Raw genomic sequence first — 16,764 nt, forward strand, 5'->3', positions numbered from 1 at the left:
GAGGGAATTCACTCCTACCCGCTTTAAGGATAGTAGAGAGGTTGTTCTGATTCAGGGGCTTGAACAAGGGATCCCCCCCTCTCATGAGAGAGACTCGGTTTTGTGATTGGATCAAAAAACAATTGTTCATTAGGGGATCAGTGGGGACTTAAGGAATAAGATGTAATTTCGGGGTAAAACAAAGATTTGAACCAGACGTTATTACGAACAACCTGTGAAGGGTTAACTTATATCATGGTTATATCGAGTAAACATAATATATCTACAGTGAAGGAGTTCAACTATAGGCTTTAGTGGAGTGACCCATTAGTTAATGAAAGAGGGTTAGATCGGTTTAATGAGTTTAGCCGATTAATCTCGGATCGTTGGAGCTTATGATCTGTAGGTCCAAAGGTCCCCCTACTAGCTCGAAAATGGATTAGCTCTAGAGTACCGTGATAAGTTAATTTGAAACATTCAAATTATAATAAAATGGAATTGGAGAAAATATATTTAAATATGATTTAAATATATGAAGATGAATTTGTGTAAAAATAATTTAATATTGGATATTAAATTAATTAGAATTATTTAAATTGTTTAAATAATTATTTATTAATTTTATTAGAAAATTAATTTAGAAAATTAATTTGTAAAATTAATAAATTTTGATTTTAGAAATAAAATATGATTTTAAAATCAATTTTAGATTTTGGAAATAGAAAAATTACCCAAAAAGGAAAAAAAGTGTTTTTCCATCTTCATCTTTAATAGTAGCTCACTAGATACCCACCTCTTCCTTCATTAAAGTCCAAGCATGAGCTGCACACATCTCTTTGCATGATAGTCTGCAATATATTGAAGAGATTGGAGTGAAGTTGAAGGTGATGAACCGATTGAATTTTTGCTTAAAAATTCAGATGAAGAAGGTGTTCTTCAATGGGTGATTCAGTGAGCTTTCTCCATATTCTCTTTGATTCTAGCTTATTTTGAGTTCCACAACTCAATCTAGAGCAACAAGAGAATAGTAGGGAAGATCTTGTGGTGGTCTTCACAAGGATTTGGAGGATTTAGCAGTTGGAAATAGATATTTCAATGGTTCAGCCAATGTATGTTTTTGAAACCCATTAGACTCTGTTTTAGCATGTTTCTTTTCTCCCAAAATTAATCAGTTAGAGTGCTTATGGATCTTGAACTCTTTCGTTGCATTCTGGTGTCGATCCAACAACATTATGTAGCTTATTGGAGGATTTTTGTTTGCTTACAAGTCGAACATTATAGTACATCTCATGTTTCTCCCTCTATTGTCTGATTTTGAGCATGTTGGTATGTACTCGTGGGGTGGTGCTTGTCTTGCATGGCTTTATAGAGAACTTTGTCGAGCTACCAATGCACAAGCGTCGGAAATAGCGGGGTCGCTGCTACTACTATAGGTATGGGCTTATAATAGATTTCCAATTATAATACCACAAGTCCAGTTACAGGCCTCAAGTCATCATCCACTTAGTGTCAGGTATTATTTTATTTATATATTTATTTCGTTATCATTTACGTAAGAATATAAATTTATTATATTTTTTTTATAATTTTAGATGGAGTGGTGTATTAGCTGTCTCTAAACAGTCAACAAATATGTTGCTCGTATACTGAAAAATATTCGACAGACTGATGCACAACCAGGTAACAAAGGTATATATATAAACGAATATTTAAAATATTTGGTCAGATTAATTGGGTGTATAATTATCTTCTTTTTTTTTCCAGATAATTACACGCCAAACACGCAAGATATTTGGTCATCACTACCTGACTACTGTTGTGATGGTCAAGACATCTGGTTGACCGTTAAACCTCTTATATGCTTCCATATAATATAGTGACATCATCCAGATCGTGTGTTGAGACAGTTCGGTCTATGACAAACGGTACCTTCGTTGTGTTATACACTCCCAGAACTATACCATATTGATTTAAGAGGTAAGCACGACCAAGACTGGTGTCAAATTCATGCAGAATATATATCCTATTGACATGCACGACATGAACGTTATGAACGAGGAGAAACAATAAATACACCAATTGTATCAGACGACTACTTTTCCTGGTACGAGACAATTTATCACACCTGATGGCGCTTACTGTTACTACATGGTAAGAGATTTAAAATCAGGCATTTCCCAAATGTATGATATTTAATACAGCACGATTTACTAGAGTTGGGTTCAATGTGTGACCAAACATTGGTCAACATAGAAACTATTATTCAACAAACAAGAAGACTCAATGTTGTTGTCACGGATCAGAGACGTATTCATCGTAGACGACAACGACAACAAGGCGAAGCTAATTTAGAGGCGCGAAGACAACCCCAGTGGGGTAAGGGCAAGGAGTCGTCTTTAAATTTCGTGTAAACTTCTATTTTCAAATTAAAAAAAACTAATTGTAAATCTTCTTTATTATCATGAGATCTTTTATTTATTTATTTACTACTAAGTGAAGTCACATTTTTTTTATTGATTAAAATTAAGGATTAGAGAAATGAGAATTACTTAAAAATTAGAAAATAAACAATTAAATTGATTGAAAAAGAAAGGAAGAATATATAATTTACAATTAAATATATAATTAATTAAAAAAAAAAAAAAAAGTAACCATGGACCTAATCCACAAGTACGTGGTTGACTAGTTCATTGTCGGACCTTTAATATTAATATTGTTGTTTTCAAAACTTATTAGAGAAATATTGTTGTTTTGAAACTTATTAGAGAAATATTGTTGTTTTGGGATTTCGAGGCTAGAAGTCGAGAGCTGAGGATTCGACTAATGTAGAGGTTGAACGTTGAGAACTCGACAAACAGAGAAAAACATGGAATTAGGGTTGTCGAGGGTTGAAGTTTCGACATACATAAGTCGAAACTTCAATCCTCGACAAGGAAAGGGAAATCTCGCTAATTTTGTGATGAAGATCTCGCTCTAAAAAGGAATCTCGAAGGGAATCTCGCTAATTTTGTATATTAAGTTGTCGAAGGTTAAAGTTCTGGCATACATAAGTCGAAACTTCAACCCTTGACAAGGAAGATAAGTGGGTGAAGCAGATTGTAAGAGAGAGCGAGATTGAAAGAGAGAGCGAGATTGAAAGCGAGATTGTAGGAGAGAGCGAGATTGAAAGCGAGATTGTAGGAGAGAGCGAGATTGAGTCTGCCACATAGATTAAACGGCCAACCAGTCAGCTGACGTGGTCTGCCACATGGAAATCGTCTTCACTTTATTTACTTTCCATAAGTCTGAAAAAGTGCATATATATCACCAAGTTGCCCCTGCACGATTCCCTGCATGCATTGACGTTATCCGATTCCCCTACTCCGATTCCATGCATTCATTGACGCATTCATGCCCCTCTGTCATAGCCTTAATGCCTTTTGAACCACCCTAAACTCGTGGGTCGAGTGTTCAACACTCAACCTACATCCTTTTAAACCACCATCCTCTTCATTTTTCCTCAATCACTCCCTCGATCATTTTTTAAGACTCATTGCCCTTGATTTTGCTCACTCCTCTCCCTTTGATTTGCTCACTGCCTCTTCATAGCTCACTGCCCCCTCACTGCCTTCGAAAATATGCCTTCGAAATCATCTTCCTCTCCTCCCATTTCCATTTCCATTTCCATTTCTCTTCTTGTATTTCGTTTAATACAAATTATTCTCACACAACTATATTGGTTCGTTACTCTACTAAATTTTTATTTTCTAAGAATTATTATAAAATTTGTTTTTGTTCTTATTATTATTCTTTTTATAGATTCTAGTTTTTTTTTTTAATTTTTTGTAATTGTTGTCAGATAACAAATAACAGGAAAAAAGGGCGAACCATGTCACTTTGAAGGAAAAAAGAGAACTACCGTCGAATCTGTGAGTTGAACTTATGATATTTGAAAAGTTTAGTTTATTCTTATGATATTTGATTTATTTAGTATTAACTTTGATGTTTATAGTGTTAAAATGTTTAGTTTATTGTTATGTTTAAGAAGTTGATATTTATAGTGTAATACAAAATTATTGTGCTAGTTAACAAGTTTAGTATAGTTTCAAAAGTTTAATATAGTTTGAAAATTTTAGTTTATTCATATGATATTTGATTTATTTAGTATTAAATTTGATGTTTATAGTGTTAAAATGTTTAATTTATTGTTATGTTTAAGAAGTTAATATTTATAGTTTAATACAAAATTATTGTGATAGTTAACAAGTTTAGTATAGTTTCAAAAATTTAATAATTTTAGTTTATTCATATGAAAATTATTGTTGTTATGTTTATTGTGATAAGTTGATATTTTCTAGTATTAACTTTGAAAATATAGTTCAAAAAGTTTGAAAAAGTTTAATTTAATTTAATTTAATTTTTTATTGTATTAAATTTGAAAATATAGTTATATTTATGACTTATATTATATTTAATTTGTTTTATTTTTAAATTGAAAACTAGCTTATTAAAAGTTTAACCTCTTTAATTATGCATAATTGTTTTATTTTAAAAATATTTTAATAAGAAAAGTTTTAGCTAGAAATTAGTTATTAGTTCATTTTGTTATGTAAAAAGTTGATATTCTAAAACTTAAAAAGTTTATGTTTTATAACTAAAAATCTAATATTTTTAAATATACTTCTTATAAAAGTATAATACAAAAATTTGATGTTTGTACTTTTTTTTTTTTTTAATATTTAGAATAAATGGCAGAAAAATGCCCTTAGATTTTTGTTGTTTACAAATGGTAATATGATTGATGGTATTGATGGAGTTGAATATGACCAACTACCAAATGGGAGTTTTACCATAAATGTGAACAGTGGAATTGTATTTAAACAATTCATTCAAATGATTGGGATGTTTCTTAGTGTAGATATGGGAGCAAATCAGATAGAAATAATATATAGACATCCCAATCTAGAACCATCAGGATCAATAAGATATATTTCATTCCCTATTTCGAATGCACAAGCTATGAACTTGATGTTCTCAATAACAATGCCAGTGCCAAATGTAGTGCATTTGTATGTAAATGTAAATATGATAGGGGCGGATCCTGATACATCATTTAATCAGTTTGAAGATCCAACTCAATATATCGATCCTGATCCGGAGTCAGTTGCATTGCCATGTGATAATGAAGACGTGGCGGCTAACAACCTGTATAGAGACTTCAGAATAGAAAAGGATGACGAATTTGAAGAGTTGAATTTCGATGGTCGTGAACATGAGATGCTTTCAGATACATTCAATGATTTGGATATGAATGTATTGGATAGCATTCGGGAACATGACCCAATTGTAGCTCCTGTGGATGTTGACAATATGCAATTGTATAAATGAATGATTTGTCAAGACAAGGAAATGCTACAACACATGGTCAAATGTTTTGCTATAAAGTGTCAGCACCATACGAGGTTGTTGAATCTACACCGATGATTTGGACAATTCGGTGATTGGGATGAGTCTTACAAATTGTTGCCTAGGTGGTTATATATGGTTAAGCAGATCAATCTTGGAACACGAGTAGAGTGGCGAGTTAAAGAAACGCTTATTGAAGGCCATGTTATCCTAACTTCTGTATTTTGGGCATTTGGTCATTGTATAGAAGCTTTTAATAAATATCGGCCGATCATTCAGATAGATGGTACACACTTGTACAGCAAATATAGAGGAAATTTGTTGATTGCTACATCAGTTGACTCAAATGGCCATCTACTTCCATTTGCGTTTGCCGTTGCTGATGAAGAGTCCACAGACTCATGGGGATGGTTCCTAAAACACCTGAGAGAAATTTAAATTCTACGGTTCTCGGTATGTTGTTTTAATTCAATTTAATTTTTATATCACTGATCTAGTTAATTTAAATTCTAAATTATCAATTTAAAAATTTAGGTGGAGAGACACAATTTGTGTGACTAGGACAACCACACATGTAGTCAACCAGTATAGATACATGTTTGATCTGTTTCAACCTGTAACAGGTACATTACACTAAACCTAATTGATTATTTTATTCACATTTTATTGTATTTGTTTTTAATATTCTGCCCAATATAATATTTGGTGTTTCTGTTATTTGGGAGCCGTACAAAATTATTGCGCATACTTTGCCTAATTTTTGTACGCATGGTCAAAACATATGGGCGACGATGAGTCCTCTTATATGTTTTTCACATTGGTGAGTGGACATCTTCCTGACAGGGTGATGAGACAAATTGGTTTTCAGCAGGGATATCCCATTCGCCTTTGTAAACTGAACTCGGTAACTACATGATATTGACCTAAGGGACTGGAGATTGGTTCTAAAAAGTTGCACATTTGCGTAGTGCGATGGCCACTATCGTGCAAGGTTTATTGTAGTGGGGTTTCTCTTGAACAGTTTGACACAGATGTCACTCCAGAATATATTCATTGGTATAAATAAATATACAAGGCGCTACGTCACTCGTCGGGAGCCAGCTGTGGTCCATCTGGTAATGAATGAATATTATCTTAATTTTTTTTAATTTAAATTTATTTTAAAATTGTCTAATTGTGTTATAATTCACAGAGATCGAAAACAGTAGACTCCGTGTGGGGGGGGTTGCGAAAGATCGAACCATGTTATTGCTATATGTAATGACAACAAAGCCATATGGAGAAATTCATTATATGTACAATATACTATTGTCTCCTGCCCCCAACTTCTTAGACGTAGGGACCTGTTTCGGGGAGAGATGAGTTATTGAAGGTTGCACATAAAGTGGAAGGAGTTGCCTCCTATGATGCAGACGCATAATCAAACTTTGATTATTGTAGTCCGAATGATGATGATGCCAGCATTTGGTCAGGACATTATGACTCAGAGGCTGGTCCTTCGTCTTCATACGTGCAATGGACATGGTCGGGGTCTGTGGAAGGAGCATAATGAGATATTTATATTATGAAGCGCCTGCATGATGGTACCAGTAGGCAACATCAATAGAAGAACGCTGAGCAAAACCTCAAGTTGAAGTTCGACGACGACAACAGCTCGAAATCAGACGGACGTCCGGCCTGTTGTGACGCATTGGTTTTTTGTTAATTTTATTTTTATATAAATGAAGATATTTAATTTACATTTTTTTTATTTTTATGAGTTAATATTATTTTTAATTTATTTATTTTTAGAGTTTAAATAAATAATAATATTTTTAGATTTTTTTTTATAAAAATGGAAAATTAAAAAAAAAAAAATTAGAAAAGAAGAAGGTGGAATGTGTAATAATTATAAAAGGAAAAAAAGAGAACATTTGCACGGTATTCTCGCTCTCGCTTTCGATCACGCTCTCGCTCAAATTTTCGCTCTCTCAAACTCTCGCTGTCTCTCATAATCTCGCTCTTGAATTTGATTAGCTCGTTAGCTCTTTAGCGGTAAAAAGAAAGAGATTCATTAGCTCGTTATTTAGTCAGACTTGCTGAGATGACAGAATCCGTTTGAAAACAACAATATTTTCCTTTAAAAAAAAAAGGTCGAGGGTTCAAAATTCGACTTATCTAGGTCGAATTTTCAACCCTTGGCTTATTTAAAACAACAATATTTTTACTAAGAGTTGAAAATTTTCAACCCTTGGCTTAACAGATTAAAGCTTAATCTGTTACACGATTTCCCTTCCCAGCAAAACTATCATCCTTTTGTCAATACTTTCTATTTCCACCTATTTTTTTAAAAAAAATTCACATTTTTTTTTAACTTTCTCCTGATATTCGTTAGGATTTAGAATTCTGAAAGAATTGAATGTGAGTTGGGAATTTGAGAATGTGTCTTGAAATTATAAACATACGTGTGCGCGCGCCTCTCGTAACACGTGAAAGTAAAGAAAAAAAAAGAGAGAAGAAAAACTCTCTTCTCCAGACGTGCGACAGGTTTCCCCCGCCCCCCCTGTTTTTTTTCCCTCTTTCACGCCACTCAGCCAACCATTCTCCGCCGCGAGCCCAGCCGCCGTTAGTCGTCCGCCGTCGCCTCGTTCGGACCGTCTACGCCAGCATCCGTTCACGCCGGATCCCAACCTGCCGTCGTTTTCCAGCCTTGCAGATCGTTCGTGGAGCCGTCCTGCCGCGCCAGACCCGGCGTCCGCACCGTCTAGCCACCGCCGATCCGCGCGCCGTCGGCTTCGTCGTCAGCCCCTTTGCTCGCCGGAGTATTTGGATTTTGTAAGGCCTTCTTCAAGATTTGATGAATCCCTTTGAGATCTTGGTTAGTTTTGAATGCCTATCAAGTTTTGGCATGGGATTGATGTTTACCCACAATGTTCTTTTGGACCTTATATTGAAATCTCAAGGTGTTTAAGGTTGCGGCCCAACAAGATTTGAAACGTTTTGGCACATTCTTGAAGTTTGAAGTTGAGATTTAGAGGTGTTTCTAGTAGGCTGTCCAGCACCTTTAACGATGATTTTGGTAAGATTTTGATAAGTTATTTGGAGATCCTTTGAATAAATTTCGTATGTTTTGGAATTGGTCCCCCAGCATGAAATTGAAAGTTTGTGTTTTGCATTGGGGACTTGATGCAAGATTTTTAAGCCAAGAAGGGGATTATTTTATCTTTAAGTAATATTATTTCCGTTGCCTTTGTCAGGTCTAATTTAGATTTATAATGTTATTTAATAATGGACTTCAGAAGCATGACTTAGAATATTTAATACACTTTTTGTTGCATGAAATTATAAGTATTATGAGAATGATTGAATTTATATGATATGTTATGATTTATGCCGTGGGATCACATGAAATTTATGTATGTGATGCATGATTGGACCAGCAGGGGCGATTTACCGTCTTGCCTCGACGCATGTTTTATTTCAAGGGACTAACGGGTCCAGTTTTATGTTTTGACAGTGCGTCTTCAGACCACTAAACATGTGTGAACCGATGGGTTCATCTGCATGACAGGTTCACTTTCATGTTTTTCCATGTTTTGACGGTGTGCTATCGGGCCACTAGACATGCAATACCAATATGAAAAAGTTAAAATATGCTTGTCCCACTAGCCCAGGTATTCACTGCATATGAATGTTTAGCCTGATCTCGGTAATGGATTAGCTACTGAGTATATTATACTCAACTTGTATGTTTACATGTTTTTCAGGTAAGACTAAGGATATTTGGACGACTGACAAGAGGAATCTCTGACAGTGCCAAAGGGACTAGATAGATGCTTTTGCATGAGTTCTTGTGTCATTTTCATGGTTTACTATTAATCTTTCGTGAACTTGATTTTGATAGAGTTGAGGTGTTAAGAGATTTTCTTTTTGGATTAGTTTTTCTTATTTTAAATTTAAGCTTTAGGGGTACCCGACTCGGCATATTATGGAAAATTTTGTTTTAATTCTTTGTTTAATAAAGCAATCATTTCATGGAAAGTCTATGTACAAGTTTATGTATGCATGAAGTAACGACCAATCAGGTGTCTTTGAAAGTCGGGTAGTTATATTCAGAATTTAAATTGATACAATCACCAAAGTTCAAGTGATACAATTCTTAAAGGTTCAAAGATATAAATTGACGGTTGGTCCTAATAAACAAATCTGACGATTATGTTGGCTTTATTAGATAAGTTTTGATATATATGATTTATTGACAATTAATTAAGATTTTAGCTAGGTTATAATATAGAAATTGCTTCTGCTAGCCTTTAATCAATGTCTTATTTTTGTGCATATTTAGTGTTTAAAAATTTTACTAATGGATCATAGTTAAAGTAGATTAGATACCAATTTATAATTCTAAAATTTGATGACTCAATCCTCTCACCTTTACCATGGTTGAAATAATAAACTTAAAATTAAAAATTAAAAAAAAAAAAAAAACAAAATTTAATAAATTCAAACACAACTAAACCAATTGCCATTTCAAAGGACACGATGATTTAATTCTCATCTTGAACTAAAAAAAAAATGCAACTTTTACATGGGCTTAATAGTTTTAATCTTTCTACCCGTGCTTCCATTAAAAAAGAATTAATTTTCCCCCCAAATGATATGGTACTATAATTAATCTTAAATCTTGTCAGTTGGTTACTGCGAGATTAATCACTTGATGATAAATTTCTAGTGGAAGAGCAATGAAAAGGAATCTCCCAATGGAATAGAATAGAATTGCAGAACTTTACTCGTTTAAGATAAGCTGTGTAAGTAAGCTGCTAAATTAAAACTTACAGACTTATACTAATAAAACATAACCTATAATCTTATACTGGGGGTTATAAATTTTTTTAAACAGAATGTCGAAAAGCTAGACATTTTAAATTGACCCTCTGGAAGGATTATATATGTTTGTATCCCGAACACATACTATTATAACCAATGGGGTATAATAACTCACAAACAAATAATAACCAATTCAGCGCACTAAACACCCATACATGTAAATTAATACCAGATTAAAGGAATAGCGATCCCTTAAATTAATTTCCCGATTTAAAAGAAAAATCCACGTAAAAGTTCAAACATATGGGTAAGTTAAGGATAGGACAATACTCCACATTGGAAAAGAAATTCTATCAAGCTCTGACATCAAACTCAAAATGTGGCAAAGCCCTTACCAAACTCCAGTCATATTCTTCTTTAGATTATACTATCATCTCTACGAAATGGTTAGACTAAACTGTGGAGATGTTTTTTTATTTCTCATCTCCCATGAGTTTGAACCGTCAAACCTTTAAATGGTAATGGGTGCCTAAGCCACTCAAACTGACCTTACTTATTGCTAAAATGGCATGATGTATGTCACATAGTTCCAATTTGATGAGTAAGTGTATTGATCTAGTTTTTAGTGTATATATAGACTTCCAACTTTCCATAATAAAAGAGGAGCAATGAGGATGCTCTTTGTAGCCACATACATCCCCCTTTGAAGCATTATAGGGCAAATGGCATCTCCCTAACTTCAAGAAGGTGCTAACACGTGAACGGTGAACCCAACTTATAATTAAGAAGTGTAGCATAGTCAAAAGTGATCATATAATATACCAATGTAACTTTTTCAACAAATGATAGTTTATAATTCATTCCTAAGGTTTCTGAAACCTAACAAAGAGACAACAATGTTACCACTATGCTCAGACCCGGTTATATGCAACTGACTTGCTGAAGAGCCGACGAATGTAAATGACCTGAAGCCCACTTGCAACAGCAAGCAACAAATACTCTCCCACTGTATAGAAAATTACACGCTTTCTTGTACTCTCATTTGCTGCATTCAGAAAGAAAACAATACGTTGTCAACTTGATCTCAGCAATGGCGTGCAAAGAAAAGGTAGCAAAAACAATACCAGAGTCCCATCATAATAGTATTATGAAATGATAATAGGCAAATCAGTCTTGAAGAACTTCTTGTATGCAGTAGAATTGCCCATAAATTCAACTTCAAGTTGATGGGTTAGAATACCACTGTAGACTCCAGACTTGTACGTTAATTATGCTAATTTCATCACGAGTCTCGACATGTGGATTACTAGCATAGAATGGAAAAGGAAAAGATGGAAATTTAAGGAATTTGAACTCAAAATCTCTAGGTTTATTTTGTTGAGCAGCTAAAGTGATAATATTTTACATTCTGTTCAGATTGCTGACATTGGGCTAACTGCATATGATATTAAGATTCTAACAAAAATTTGTGTGGTGGGGGTGGGGCGCTAAAAATATGGTAAAATCAAGGCAGATAGTTATTTCCATTCTAGCTTATATATCTTGGCCAAATTTTAATATCTATTGTACATCATTTTTTCTTAAGTCGTAAGTTCAATCTATAAAACCTCTCATTTTTCAGTTCAATCTATCCAAACAAAAGGATAAAAGAAATTATAATTTATCCTGATATACTTCATTGGCCTATTCTCTTTATAATATCTTATCCACTAGGAAAAAACCAGAAAGTAAGATGGGGTGAGAGCAAGAAAAACTTATTAATTGAAAGCAAAAAGGAAAAACAAAACCATTGTCAAATATACTCTTTTATCTGTTATGTGCCAAGGATACCAGTTCAAACCATAAATATGGATAGAGTTCGTCGTGTCTATACCTCTACATTAATATTAAATTGGAAACAAAAAAGAAATGTAATTTCTTATATAATTTTATGAGATATAATGTTAGTGGAGAATATTCAAGACTAAGCCAATTTCATTAGCTCATAGTTTCAACATTATATACTATATGCATTATTAAAAGATTGATGACTTAGCTATCATGTGTTGGAATCCAACACATAGAATAGTCATGATCAATATGTTGGACCACTGGAGAAGAAAAGACGTTCATATTGTGCCAAAGAGTGAGAGATTACATTTGCTAACAAGAGTTCGAAGAAATGCCATAAATAAACCAATTCACAATAACAGAACCATGCAAAAAAAAAAAAAACCACATACTGTGACGGTGGCGTGCATCACGTGCTTTCAAATATTTCTGCTCAGCAGTGACCGACTCCAATGCCTCTCTAAGCTCTGCAATTTTAACATTTATAGGGTCTAGGTGTTCTGCAAGAAATTGCCACAACAAGATGAATGAGATGTTCTAAATTTTCATAAGCAACCAAGATCCCTAAGAACAAAAGTGTAGCATCAATGCAAAAGTTTATCAATTACCATCTTTAGCAAGGTTATGTTCGTTTGGAATGTGACCAACATGGATGTAAAAAGAAACTGTCTCCGGAGTCGAGTAGGGATTATGAAAACAGAATTTATACATTCCACTGCGAGGAGCCTTAAACTCAAACTTGTCACCAGATGTCTCCTTCAAAGAATGTACCACATTACCTGCGGGAGAAGTAACCTGCACCAAAGTAACCCACATTATGATATCTTCAAAAGAACATATTATTATGATTATAAAACAATCAGCCATCAGATACAAAACTCCTTCAAGAGATTTCAGGTACACTAATATCCAGCCAATCATAACAAAGAAATAACATATCTAGGTTCAGACAGATTAAAGAAGAAGAAAAAAAGGCATCTTTATTAACTTTTCTAAACATATCTAGGTTCAGGCGCGAAAAGGGGATCATAAATGTGAATCTATTGACGAGAAACAGTTCCACACCAGATTATCTCGCAAAATGAATTGCAATTATCAATCTAAAATATCATCGCAAATCCAAAAAAACGAACCCCATACGTGATACGTCCAAATTAACAAAAGGGCAAACATTTCCAGGTTCTTAAACAAGTCAAAATCCTTTACCCTTCTTTCCCAACCCAAATTCACAACAAAGAAAATAAGATGAGAAACGAAAATCTAAACCCTCGCACGCCTCCCCCAATCCAAGATCCAATCTATAAATCAGGAGAAACGAAAGGCATCTTCATGCAAACATGAATTAAAGAACAGAACAAAGAGGGAATTAATGGGGCTTACAGTGAAATCGATGCCGGGATGATCGGCGCCCCAGAAAATATCATGATCGACAACGACAAAATTCCCAGAGACGGTGTCGCCTTCGTACAAAACGTACTCATAGACGCATTCAATCTCGTTCACGGTGACCGAAATGGAATCGATTCTGGCGATTAGGCTCACCAAAAGAAGACCCGCCAACAGATATCCGATACCCTTCTCTCTCGCCCTCCTCTCCATTTTCTCTCTTTCGGGTTTCTTCTTCTTTTTCAGATCTTTTTCGGTCCGAAATCTAAGAATGCCGAAAGGGGTTAGGTCGTAGGCCTTTGCCCCCCTTCAATTTGCAAAACTAGCCTTTGTTCTCTTTGTTTTCGGAAAACTACTCTTCCATTATATCGCGAAATGGAAATTAAGTCCGCGGTTTAATACCGTATATCTATCTATAACGTATTCCTTAAATTCTATTTTTGTCCTCCAAGTCGAGGATTTTTCTTTTTTTGTGACAAACGTTTAAATTTATCCCAACTTTTTTGTTTTTAAAGGAAACTACCGGTTTGTTTGAATGGCAATTTGAAAACAGAAAACATAGTTGTATTTCCACTTTTGAGATATAAATTTGATAGTAGATTTTAAAATAAAAATAATAAAATTCACTTTATTTTTTTCCAAAAGGTGTGATAACATGTTTATAAACCTGTTAATAATTACTCACTAAATATTAGTTTATAATATAAACTGCGACTAATTAATAATACATATTTTAATTTTATAAAAAAAAATAAATTAAACATCAAATACTATATCTATTAGAGCTATTTTCAAATATAGAAAAATGAACCAAAATATTTACAAAATATAAAAATATTTTAGAATCCATCAACTATAGACGTTAATAGACTTCTACCGTGTCTATCACTGACATTGATAGACATTGATAAAAGTATTTATCATCGATAGATTTTGAAATTTTGCTATATTTTGTAAATATTTTCAGTAGTTTTGTCATTTGAAATAATTTTTCATATTTATTATTATTTTATCTTTGCTAATATAATTTTGGATTTTAAAACTTTGAATTCAAAATTTGAATATGTAGAAAACATAAAAACGTTGTTTTTAATATTTGCACGGTTTGAATAATAGAATCTGAAACCAATTTTCAAAAATAGAATCTCTGCCAAATGCATAGTTCCTAAATTTTTAAAGAGTTTCGGTCTCTGATTTTTTTATAAGAGACGTAATTGGTTCTCAAGTTTCTAAAATATAACTTTTTATCCAAAGTTTTTAAGAATAAGTTTAAAATGAATTAAATAAACTGTTTATTATTGTTTCTATAATCATATGACATTTTGAGTTAGAAAATGAGGCAAGAATAAGCCTTTTTAAAAAAAAAAAAAATGATTGTTCTCATTTAAAATAATAAAAAGATCAAATGCATTACCTTTTAAACCTATTATTTAAAACTCGAAATTAAAATGGTATACTCTAAAACCTCAAAAATCAGATGCACTTATTCTCAAAATGCAGACATTCTTCCAAACTCGAAAATTAAAAAGATAATTTTCTCGATTTTAAAATAATCATTCTTACCTCTCAGTTTTAAAAAAACAAAAGGAAAAAAAATTCCTTGTTTAAGTTATTATTATTATTTTTTAACTATTTTGATTCGGTGAGTGTATATCTCCAAAACTCCTTTCGTACGATTTCTCACCCAATTAGCCATTGATGATGAACCATTTGTTACGCTATGTATTTTCAATGGTTTGAATTCTTACCCTTTATCATTATTATATTTTAATCTCATTCATACCAAACTAGATAGTAAATGTATTTTCTATTCAATTATCTTTCTCAAATGTCTCAATGACCATTATTACAAGATATAAAAAAATAAATATATGGAGAAGATAAATATGGAAAAGATATTTGGAGACATGTAATCTATAAACATTTGTATCCAATTCAAATATTTGTAACACTTCCCTTTAGATGTCCATGGTATATAGAATATATGTCTCATTAAAATCTAACAAGTAGATGGGAAAATAGTGCAACATATTTACTTCTCTCATGAAAACATCACTTAATAGCTCTTGGTTGTCACATGCAAATGTTGTGTATTAATCAAAGTGTTGTTGTAGGTAAAACCTTCGTCAATAAGTCTTCTAAGTCTCTTTTGAAGAAATTTGTTAAATAGTGATTTTATCATTTTATGCTTTATTGTCTGCATATAAGAATGCTCTTTACTAGTCTCATAAATCATCAAGATTTCAGCATGATTTAAAGTAGTTGTTTGTTCAAGATTTCAGCATGATTTAAAGTAGTTGTTTGTTATGATCTATAACGACCTGACTCCTTAGGACTCGAGCTAGGCTGTTACCATACACATGCATGCATAGAATTTAAAATGATATATTTTCATAGTGAAATAAATGCTAAATAAATAAAGTCAAATAAAATATTTTCATTAAAACTAAATAAAAGTCAAATGACAGGATACTCATAAATCATAATTAGAAATTTAATGAGTCTAGAAAACTGTAAAAGTTTGGAAATGAATACTAACCAATAAATTTCAAACATGAAGACTGAAAGTGGAAAAACATTAAAGAAATCTAAACATCCTAAGCGGAAGCATAAAACTGGTCTCAGTAGCTCGATCACGGATTCCGCTTGTCACTCGCCAGTGCGTCCCTGCTCTTACCTGAAACATAAACATGAGAAATGGTGAATATAAAAATACTCAGTAAGTAACCCCACTACTGGGGTCAGGTTAGGCATCTATGTCCTCTAGATACCAACCTCTGGTGGAACATATAAATTGTCCTAGTCCTCCAGGGACTCATACATACATGAAAAACTGATTGTTATCCTACTGTAACTAAATATACCCACTACCTCTAGTAAGTCCTATAGGACCCACAATCTCTGGTGAATCCTGAAGAAAACACAATCTAAACACAATCTCTTACGTATGCATGGTTATACATACACCACTTTCATATACACATAACCCACTTAATATGTGCCTCTTTCGTACACATGGTTACGTATACACTTTTTTCGTATACACATAACCCACTAAATGTGTACTATACACCTCTTTCGTATTCACTTAACCCATTGCCCTTTCATACATCTGGTTATGTATACTTCTCTTTCGTATATCTGGTTATGTATACATCTCTTTCGTACATCTGGTTATGTATACACCTCTTTCGTACACCCCAGATCCCTTCTATAAATGTAGGGATGCGTACCTCTGGTTAGACATATACCTCTTTCGTATACACATAACCCATTGAGGGTGCACCTCTTACGTACACCCCAGTACTCTCTAGGTATGTATCACTTTCATACACACCAGCTCTAGTACATCTCTTTCATGTACTAACGCCCTTGGAC

At 33.3% G+C, this 16,764-nt stretch overlaps 1 protein-coding gene and 1 long non-coding RNA gene across 2 annotated transcripts; one reads left to right on the forward strand and one right to left on the reverse strand.

Moving 5' to 3' along the window:
• The first annotated feature begins 7,799 nt into the window (after window positions 1-7,799).
• Window positions 7,800-9,384, forward strand: LOC120089588. Its single transcript, XR_005485267.1, has 3 exons — window positions 7,800-8,422; window positions 8,861-9,017; window positions 9,111-9,384. It is a non-coding gene; the product is annotated as an uncharacterized LOC120089588 (long non-coding RNA).
• Window positions 9,385-10,928: 1,544 nt separating this feature from the next.
• LOC120085492 (transmembrane emp24 domain-containing protein p24beta3) lies at window positions 10,929-13,685 on the reverse strand. Its single transcript, XM_039041524.1, has 4 exons — window positions 13,381-13,685; window positions 12,609-12,795; window positions 12,393-12,500; window positions 10,929-11,215 (listed from the first exon to the last, which is right to left on the reverse strand). The coding sequence occupies exons 1-4, from the start codon at window positions 13,597-13,599 to the stop codon at window positions 11,082-11,084; spliced, it is 648 nt and encodes a 215-aa protein (XP_038897452.1). The 5' UTR covers window positions 13,600-13,685; the 3' UTR covers window positions 10,929-11,081.
• Window positions 13,686-16,764: the final 3,079 nt, after the last annotated feature.

This window comes from Benincasa hispida, chromosome 1 (assembly GCF_009727055.1).
Source record: "Benincasa hispida cultivar B227 chromosome 1, ASM972705v1, whole genome shotgun sequence".
NCBI lineage: Eukaryota > Viridiplantae > Streptophyta > Magnoliopsida > Cucurbitales > Cucurbitaceae > Benincasa > Benincasa hispida.